This window comes from Salmo salar, chromosome 04 (assembly GCF_965601325.2).
Source record: "Salmo salar chromosome 04, fSalSal1, whole genome shotgun sequence".
Classification (NCBI taxonomy): Eukaryota; Metazoa; Chordata; class Actinopteri; order Salmoniformes; family Salmonidae; genus Salmo; species Salmo salar.
The window spans coordinates 6132200-6142500 of NC_138294.1; the positions used below are offsets into that span (position 1 = coordinate 6132200).

Consider the following 10301-nt stretch of genomic DNA (forward strand, 5'->3'; position numbering starts at 1 on the left):
GCTATAGTATTCACACTGATATGGGGGCTATAGTATTCACACTGATATGGGGGCTATAGTATTCACACTGATATGGGGTCTATAGTATTCACACTGATATGGGGGCTATATTATTCACACTGATATGGGGTCTACAGTATTCACACTGATATGGGGGCTACAGTATTCACACTGATATGGGGGCTATAGTATCCACACTGATATGGGGGCTATAGTATTCACACTGATATGGGGGCTATAGTATTCACACTGATATGGGGTCTATAGTATTCACACTGATATGGGGGCTATAGTATTCACACTGATATGGGGGCTACGGTATTCACACTGATATGGGGGCTACGGTATTCACACTGATATGGGGGCTACGGTATTCACACTGATATGGGGGCTACGGTATTCACACTGATATGGGGGCTACGGTATTCACACTGATATGGGGTCTACGGTATTCACACTGATATGGGGGCTATGGTATTCACACTGCTATGGGGTCTATAGTATTCACACTGATATGGGGGCTATAGTATTCACACTGATATGGGGGCTACAGTATTCACACTGATATGGGGGCTATAGTATTCACACTGATATGGGGGCTATAGTATTCACACTGATATGGGGGCTATAGTATTCACACTGATATGGGGGCTATAGTATTCACACTGATATGGGGGCTATAGTATTCACACTGATATGGGGGCTGTAGTATTCACACTGATATGGGGGCTATAGTATTCACACTGATATGGGGGCTATAGTATTCACACTGATATGGGGGCTATAGTATTCACACTGATATGGGGGCTATAGTATTCACACTGATATGGGGGCTATAGTATTCACACTGATATGGGGGCTATAGTATTCACACTGATATGGGGGCTATAGTATTCACACTGATATGGGGTCTATAGTATTCACACTGATATGGGGACTATAGTATTCACACTGATATGGGGGCTATAGTATTCACACTGATATGGGGGCTATAGTATTCACACTGATATGGGGTCTACAGTATTCACACTGATATGGGGACTATAGTATTCACACTGATATGGGGGCCACAGTATTCACACTGATATGGGGGCTATAGTATTCACACTGATATGGGGGCTATAGTATTCACACTGATATGGGGGCTAGTTTCTAGTGGTGTCTAGCTGCACCAATCAAAACAGTGCTTTTGGTTTATAGCTGCACCAATCAGATGTTATTGGTCACATGGTTAGCAGATGTTAATGGTCACATGGTTAGCAGGTGTTATTGGTCACATGGTTAGCAGATGTTAATTGGTCACATGGTTAGCAGATGTTATTGGTCACATGGTTAGCAGATGTTATTGGTCACATGGTTAGCAGATGTTAATGGTCACATGGTTAGCAGATGTTATTGGTCACATGGTTAGCAGGTGTTATTGGTCACATGGTTAGCAGATGTTATTGGTCACATGGTTAGCAGATGTTAATTGGTCACATGGTTAGCAGATGTTATTGGTCACATGGTTAGCAGATGTTATTGGTCACATGGTTAGCAGATGTTAATGGTCACATGGTTAGCAGGTGTTATTGGTCACATGGTTAGCAGATGTTAATGGTCACATGGTTAGCAGGTGTTATTGGTCACATGGTTAGCAGATGTTATTGGTAACATGGTTAGCAGATGTTATTGGTCACATGGTTAGCAGATGTTATTGGTCACATGGTTAGCAGATGTTATTGGTCACATGGTTAGCAGATGTTATTGGTCACATGGTTAGCAGATGTTATTGGTCACATGGTTAGCAGATGTTATTGGTCACATGGTTAGCAGATGTTATTGGTCACATGGTTAGCAGGTGTTATTGGTCACATGGTTAGCAGGTGTTATTGGTCACATGTTTAGCAGATGTTATTGGTCACATGGTTAGCAGATGTTATTGGTCACATGGTTAGCAGATGTTATTGGTCACATGGTTAGCAGGTGTTATTGGTCACATGGTTAGCAGGTGTTATTGGTCACATGGTTAGCAGGTGTTATTGGTCACATGGTTAGCAGATGTTATTGGTCACATGGTTAGCAGATGTTATTGGTCACATGGTTAGCAGATGTTATTGGTCACATGGTTAGCAGATGTTATTGGTCACATGGTTAGCAGGTGTTATTGGTCACATGGTTAGCAGGTGTTATTGGTCACATGTTTAGCAGGTGTTATTGGTCACATGGTTAGCAGGTGTTATTGGTCACATGGTTAGCAGGTGTTATTGGTCACATGGTTAGCAGGTGTTATTGGTCACATGGTTAGCAGGTGTTATTGGTCACATGGTTAGCAGGTGTTATTGGTCACATGGTTAGCAGGTGTTATTGGTCACATGGTTAGCAGATGTTATTGGTCACATGGTTAGCAGGTGTTATTGGTCACATGGTTAACAGGTGTTATTGGTCACATGATTAGCAGATGTTATTGGTCACATGGTTAGCAGGTGTTATTGCAGGTGGAGCTAAAAAACTAATTCCAGGGTTTTTCTTTATTTGTACTATTTTCTACATTGTAGAATAATAGTGAAGACATCAAAACTATTAAATAACACATATGGAATCATGTAGTAACCAAAACAGTGTTAAACGAACCATCTTAAAAGTAGCCAGCCTTCGCCTTGACAGCTCTGAACACTCTTGGCGTTCTCTCAACCAGCTTCACAAGTCATCAAGGCAAAGGGTGGCTACATTGAAGAATCTCACATATAAAATATATTTTGATTTGTTTTACACTTTTTTGGTTACTGCATGTTTCCATATGTGTTTTTTTTTTAACGTTTTGAAGTCTTCACTATTATTCTAAAATGTAGAAAATAGTAAAAATAAAGAAACTCGCTTGAATCATCGGAATGTCATTCTAGATCATCGGATTGTCATTCTAGATCATCGGAATGTCATTCTAGATCATCGGAATGTCATTCTAGATCATCGGAATGTCATTCTAGATCATCGGAATGTCATTCTAGATTCTAGAATGTGTAGAATTGCAGGAAGTAATTTTTTGGGGGTTAGGGTTAAGGCCCACCCGCCAACAAATGTCTGGCTACGCTGCTGGTTTTGGGTGAGATGGTTTTGGACTAGACTGAGCATCAAACTGGAAGGACTGGCGTTGTTTTAAGGGCTAGGTAACCAGTGTGTGTAAGCTGATTATCAGTAGCCAGGCTAATTTGAGCGTTAAGCCTGATGGGCCATATGCTGATTGACCCAGCACCCTGAGTCTCCTCCCCCTCAGCCAGACACTCACCTGTTCCTCCCCCAGTTACCATCACAGCTGATCTGTTTCAGATTAATCTATTATCTCTCTCTCTCCCTCTCTCTCTCTCGCTCTCTGAGGGGGGGAGGGGTGTTGTTGAGTTCTGAGTTGGCATGACGATCCGACTCCCTGCCGTCCAGAGCCTTCTGTCCGTTTCCACGGTGACCTGATCCCATTCTGTTCTCCAAGTTCCGGACCTGTGGAACACCGACTGGAACACCGACTGGATTACCGTTGTTCCGCAGACGGAGTGTGTTCAGAGAGAGGGGAGTTCTGGGAAAGCAGTGAGGATGCCAGTGCAGCAGATCTCCGTGGTCCCCGCTCGGGAGATGGCCAATAACGGCCGGAGCGCCCCTCGCTCCAAAGACAAGACCGAGGTAAGCCCCTGACCCCCTAGCCCTGACCTTAACCTCTGACCCCCTAGCCCTGACCCTAACCTGAACACAGACCCTGTGGAGCTCTCTGAATGAACTGGGGGTCCTTTCTGATGTGGTGGGGGGGGGGGTTAAACAGCAGGTTGATCTGGGTGAGGAGAGGAGGAGGAGGAGGAGAGAGGGAGGTGGGGGGAGGGGGGGAGAAGGGAGGTGAGGAGAGAGGGAGGAGAGGGAAGGAGAAGAGAGAGGGAGGTGAGGAGAGAGGGAGGTGAGGAGAGGGAAGGAGAGGGAGGTGAGGAGAGAGGGAGGTGAGGAGAGGGAAGGAGAAGAGGAGGAGGAGAGGGAGGGAGGGAGGTGAGGAGAGAGGGAGGAAAGGAGAGGGAAGGAGAAGAGGGAGGGAGGTGATGAGAGGGAAGGAGAAGAAGGAGGGAGGTGAGGAGAGGGAAGGAGAAGAGGAGGAGGAGGAGGGAGGGAGGGAGGTGAGGAGAGGGAAGGAGAAGAGGGAGGGAGGGAGGTGAGGAGAGGGAAGGAGAAGAGGGAAGGGAAGGAGAAGAGGAGGGTTAATCCATAACTTCCTGTCTGTACCCAGTAGTGTGCTGGCTCTCTGTCCTGAGGGTTAATCCATAACTTCCTGTCTGTACCCAGTAGTGTGAGCTGGCTCTCTGTCCTGAGGGTTAATCCATAACTTCCTGTCTGTACCCAGTAGTGTGCTGGCTCTCTGTCCTGAGGATTAATCCATAACTTCCTGTCTGTACCCAGTAGTGTGCTGGCTCTCTGTCCTGAGGGTTAATCCATAACTTCCTGTCTGTACCCAGTAGTGTGCTGGCTCTCTGTCCTGAGGATTAATCCATAACTTCCTGTCTGTACCTAGTAGTGTGTCATGGCTCTCTGTCCTGAGGATTAATCCATAACTTCCTGTCTGTACCCAGTAGTGTGCTGGCTCTCTGTCCTGAGGGTTAATCCATAACTTCCTGTCTGTACCCAGTAGTGTGCTGGCTCTCTGTCCTGAGGGTTAATCCATAACTTCCTGTCTGTACCCAGTAGTGTGAGCTGGCTCTCTGTCCTGAGGGTTAATCCATAACTTCCTGTCTGTACCCAGTAGTGTGCTGGCTCTCTGTCCTGAGGGTTAATCCATAACTTCCTGTCTGTACCCAGTAGTGTGCTGGCTCTCTGTCCTGAGGGTTAATCCATAACTTCCTGTCTGTACCCAGTAGTGTGAGCTGGCTCTCTGTCCTGAGGGTTAATCCATAACTTCCTGTCTGTACCCAGTAGTGTGAGCTGGCTCTCTGTCCTGAGGGTTAATCCATAACTTCCTGTCTGTACCCAGTAGTGTGCTGGCTCTCTGTCCTGAGGATTAATCCATAACTTCCTGTCTGTACCCAGTAGTGTGCTGGCTCTCTGTCCTGAGGGTTAATCCATAACTTCCTGTCTGTACCCAGTAGTGTGCTGGCTCTCTGTCCTGAGGATTAATCCATAACTTCCTGTCTGTACCTAGTAGTGTGTCATGGCTCTCTGTCCTGAGGATTAATCCATAACTTCCTGTTTGTACCCAGTAGTGTGCTGGCTCTCTGTCCTGAGGGTTAATCCATAACTTCCTATCTGTACCCAGTAGTGTGCTGGCTCTCTGTCCTGAGGGTTAATCCATAACTTCCTGTCTGTACCCAGTAGTGTGAGCTGGCTCTCTGTCCTGAGGGTTAATCCATAACTTCCTGTCTGTACCCAGTAGTGTGCTGGCTCTCTGTCCTGAGGGTTAATCCATAACTTCCTGTCTGTACCCAGTAGTGTGCTGGCTCTCTGTCCTGAGGGTTAATCCATAACTTCCTGTCTGTACCCAGTAGTGTGAGCTGGCTCTCTGTCCTGAGGGTTAATCCATAACTTCCTGTCTGTACCCAGTAGTGTGAGCTGGCTCTCTGTCCTGAGGGTTAATCCATAACTTCCTGTCTGTACCCAGTAGTGTGCTGGCTCTCTGTCCTGAGGATTAATCCATAACTTCCTGTCTGTACCCAGTAGTGTGCTGGCTCTCTGTCCTGAGGGTTAATCCATAACTTCCTGTCTGTACCCAGTAGTGTGCTGGCTCTCTGTCCTGAGGATTAATCCATAACTTCCTGTCTGTACCCAGTAGTGTGCTGGCTCTCTGTCCTGAGGATTAATCCATAACTTCCTGTCTGTACCCAGTAGTGTGCTGGCTCTCTGTCCTGAGGGTTAATCCATAACTTCCTGTCTGTACCCAGTAGTGTGCTGGCTCTCTGTCCTGAGGGTTAATCCATAACTTCCTGTCTGTACCCAGTAGTGTGAGCTGGCTCTCTGTCCTGAGGGTTAATCCATAACTTCCTGTCTGTACCCAGTAGTGTATGCTGGCTCTCTGTCCTGAGGGTTAATCCATAACTTCCTGTCTGTACCCAGTAGTGTGCTGGCTCTCTGTCCTGAGGGTTAATCCATAACTTCCTGTCTGTACCCACTAGTGTGAGCTGGCTCTCTGTCCTGAGGGTTAATCCATAACTTCCTGTCTGTACCCAGTAGTGTGCTGGCTCTCTGTCCCGAGGGTTAATCCATAACTTCCTGTCTGTACCCAGTAGTGTGAGCTGGCTCTCTGTCCTGAGGGTTAATCCATAACTTCCTGTCTGTACCCAGTAGTGTGCTTGGCTCTCTGTCCTGAGGGTTAATCCATAACTTCCTGTCTGTACCCAGTAGTGTGCTGGCTCTCTGTCCTGAGGGTTAATCCATAACTTCCTGTCTGTACCCAGTAGTGTGAGCTGGCTCTCTGTCCTGAGGGTTAATCCATAACTTCCTGTCTGTACCCAGTAGTGTGCTGGCTCTCTGTCCTGAGGGTTAATCCATAACTTCCTGTCTGTACCCAGTAGTGTGAGCTGGCTCTCTGTCCTGAGGGTTAATCCATAACTTCCTGTCTGTACCCAGTAGTGTGAGCTGGGTCTCTGTCCTGAGGGTTAATCCATAACTTCCTGTCTGTACCCAGTAGTGTGCTGGCTCTCTGTCCTGAGGGTTAATCCATAACTTCCTGTCTGTACCCAGTAGTGTGAGCTGGCTCTCTGTCCTGAGGGTTAATCCATAACTTCCTGTCTGTACCCAGTAGTGTGAGCTGGCTCTCTGTCCTGAGGGTTAATCCATAACTTCCTGTCTGTACCCAGTAGTGTGCTGGCTCTCTGTCCTGAGGGTTAATCCATAACTTCCTGTCTGTACCCAGTAGTGTGCTGGCTCTCTGTCCTGAGGGTTAATCCATAACTTCCTGTCTGTACCCAGTAGTGTGCTGGCTCTCTGTCCTGAGGATTAATCCATAACTTCCTGTCTGTACCCAGTAGTGTGCTGGCTCTCTGTCCTGAGGGTTAATCCATAACTTCCTGTCTGTACCCAGTAGTGTGCTGGCTCTCTGTCCTGAGGGTTAATCCATAACTTCCTGTCTGTACCCAGTAGTGTGCTGGCTCTCTGTCCTGAGGGTTAATCCATAACTTCCTGTCTGTACCCAGTAGTGTGAGCTGGCTCTCTGTCCTGAGGGTTAATCCATAACTTCCTGTCTGTACCCAGTAGTGTGCTGGCTCTCTGTCCTGAGGGTTAATCCATAACTTCCTGTCTGTACCCAGTAGTGTGAGCTGGCTCTCTGTCCTGAGGGTTAATCCATAACTTCCTGTCTGTACCCAGTAGTGTGCTGGCTCTCTGTCCTGAGGGTTAATCCATAACTTCCTGTCTGTACCCAGTAGTGTGCTGGCTCTCTGTCCTGAGGGTTAATCCATAACTTCCTGTCTGTACCCAGTAGTGTGAGCTGGGTCTCTGTCCTGAGGGTTAATCCATAACTTCCTGTCTGTACCCAGTAGTGTGCTGGCTCTCTGTCCTGAGGGTTAATCCATAACTTCCTGTCTGTACCCAGTAGTGTGTGCTGGCTCTCTGTCCTGAGGGTTAATCCATAACTTCCTGTCTGTACCCAGTAGTGTGCTGGCTCTCTGTCCTGAGGGTTAATCCATAACTTCCTGTCTGTACCCAGTAGTGTGCTGGCTCTCTGTCCTGAGGGTTAATCCATAACTTCCTGTCTGTACCCAGTAGTGTGCTGGCTCTCTGTCCTGAGGGTTAATCCATAACTTCCTGTCTGTACCCAGTAGTGTGCTGGCTCTCTGTCCTGAGGGTTAATCCATAACTTCCTGTCTGTACCCAGTAGTGTGCTGGCTCTCTGTCCTGAGGGTTAATCCATAACTTCCTGTCTGTACCCAGTAGTGTGCTGGCTCTCTGTCCTGAGGGTTAATCCATAACTTCCTGTCTGTACCCAGTAGTGTGCTGGCTCTCTGTCCTGAGGGTTAATCCATAACTTCCTGTCTGTACCCAGTAGTGTGCTGGCTCTCTGTCCTGAGGATTAATCCATAACTTCCTGTCTGTACCCAGTAGTGTGCTGGCTCTCTGTCCTGAGGGTTAATCCATAACTTCCTGTCTGTACCCAGTAGTGTGCTGGCTCTCTGTCCTGAGGGTTAATCCATAACTTCCTGTCTGTACCCAGTAGTGTGCTGGCTCTCTGTCCTGAGGGTTAATCCATAACTTCCTGTCTGTACCCAGTAGTGTGCTGGCTCTCTGTCCTGAGGGTTAATCCATAACTTCCTGTCTGTACCCAGTAGTGTGCTGGCTCTCTGTCCTGAGGGTTAATCCATAACTTCCTGTCTGTACCCAGTAGTGTGCTGGCTCTCTGTCCTGAGGGTTAATCCATAACTTCCTGTCTGTACCCAGTAGTGTGTGCTGGCTCTCTGTCCTGAGGGTTAATCCATAACTTCCTGTCTGTACCCAGTAGTGTGTGCTGGCTCTCTGTCCTGAGGGTTAATCCATAACTTCCTGTCTGTACCCAGTAGTGTGCTGGCTCTCTGTCCTGAGGGTTAATGCAAATTTCTGTTTGAAAAAGCTAGCCTTTGCTTTCCTAACTGCCTGTGTATATTGGTTCCTAACTTCCCTGAACAGTTGCATATCGCGGGGGCTGTTCGATGCTAAAGCAGAATGCCACAGGATGTTTTTGTGTTGGTCGAGGGCAGACAGGTCTGGAGAGAACCAAGGACTATATCTGTTCCTGGTTCTACATTTTTTGAACGGGGCTTATTTAAGATGGTGAGGAAAGCACTTTTAAAGAATAACCAGGCATCTTCTACTGTCGGAATGAGGTCAATATCCTTCCAGGATACCCGGGCCAGGTCGATTAGAAAGGCGGATTCTAATGTAAGGGAGGAGGATTCTAATGTTAACATGCATGAAACCAAGGCTTTTACGGTTACAGAAGTCAACAAAAGAGAGCACCTGGGGAGTGGGAGTGGAGCTGGGCACTGCAGGGCCTGGATTCACCTCAACATCACCAGAGGAACAGAGGAGGATGAGGCTAAGGGTACGGCTAAAAGCTATAAGAACTGGCTGTCTAGCACGTTCGGAACAGAGAGTAAAAGGAGCAGGTTTCTGGGCACGATAGAATAGATTCAAGGCATAACGTACAGACTAAGGTATGGTAGGATGTGAGTCCATTGGAGGTAAACCTAGGCATTGAGTAATGATGAGAGAGATATAGTCTCTAGAGACGTTTAAACCAGGTGATGTCATCGCATCTGTAGGAGGTGGGACAACATGGTTGGTTAAGGCATATTGAGCAGGGCTAGAGGCTCTACAGTGAAATTAGACAGTAATCACTAACCAGGACAGTAATGGACGAGGCATATTGATATTAGAGAGAGGCATGCGTAGCCGGGTGATCCTAGGGGTCCAGTGAGTGGTTGGGCTGGCTGATTCAGACAGCTAGCAGGCCGGGGCTAGCAAGCTAGCAGAAGGGCCTTAGAGGGACGTCTCGACGGAGGAAAGTCTGATATATACACGGGACACGACAAGACAAAGGACAAAGACGACTGACTGCTACCGCCATCTTGGATGTACATCGATGAGTGATAGCCGTGCGGTATAGGCAAGATGCAGTAGATGGTATAAAATACAGTATATACTGTACATATGAGATGAGTAATGTAGGATATGTAGACATTATTAAAGTGGTGTTATTTAAAGTGACTAGTGATACCTTTATTAAATCCATGTATTAAATGTATTAAAGTGGCCAGAGATTTGAGTCTGTATGTTTGGCAGCAGCCTCTCTATGTTAGTGATGGCTGTTTATCAGTCTGATGGCCTGGAGATAGAAGCTGTTTATCAGTCTGATGGCCTGGAGATAGAAGCTGTTTATCAGTCTGATGGTCTGGAGATAGAAGCTGTTTATCAGTCTGATGGTCTGGAGATAGAAGCTGTTTACCAGTCTGATGGCCTGGAGATAGAAGCTGTTTAACAGTCTGATGGTCTGGAGATAGAAGCTGTTTATCAGTCTGATGGCCTGGAGATAGAAGCTGTTTATCAGTCTGATGGTCTGGAGATAGAAGCTGTTTATCAGTCTGATGGTCTGGAGATAGAAGCTGTTTATCAGTCTGATGGCCTGGAGATAGAAGCTGTTTATCAGTCTGATGGCCTGGAGATAGAAGCTGTTTATCAGTCTGATGGCCTGGAGATAGAAGCTGTTTATCAGTCTGATGGTCTGGAGATAGAAGCTGTTTAACACTCTGATGGTCTGGAGATAGAAGCTGTTTATCAGTCTGATGGTCTGGAGATAGAAGCTGTTTATCAGTCTGATGGCCTGGAGATGGAAG

The 10301-nt window shown here is 47.1% G+C and overlaps 1 protein-coding gene across 1 annotated transcript in view; it reads left to right on the top strand.

Annotated features, from left to right (window-relative positions):
- The first annotated feature begins 3296 nt into the window (after nucleotides 1–3296).
- The window catches only part of marchf1 (membrane-associated ring finger (C3HC4) 1), a 22316-nt gene continuing 15311 nt past the window's right edge, over nucleotides 3297–10301 (top strand). Inside the window, exon 1 of the mRNA XM_082973887.1 lies at nucleotides 3297–3651. Within this exon, the coding sequence (XP_082830013.1) occupies nucleotides 3565–3651 (87 nt within the window). The 5' untranslated portion in view covers nucleotides 3297–3564. The remainder of the gene's footprint in view (nucleotides 3652–10301) is intronic.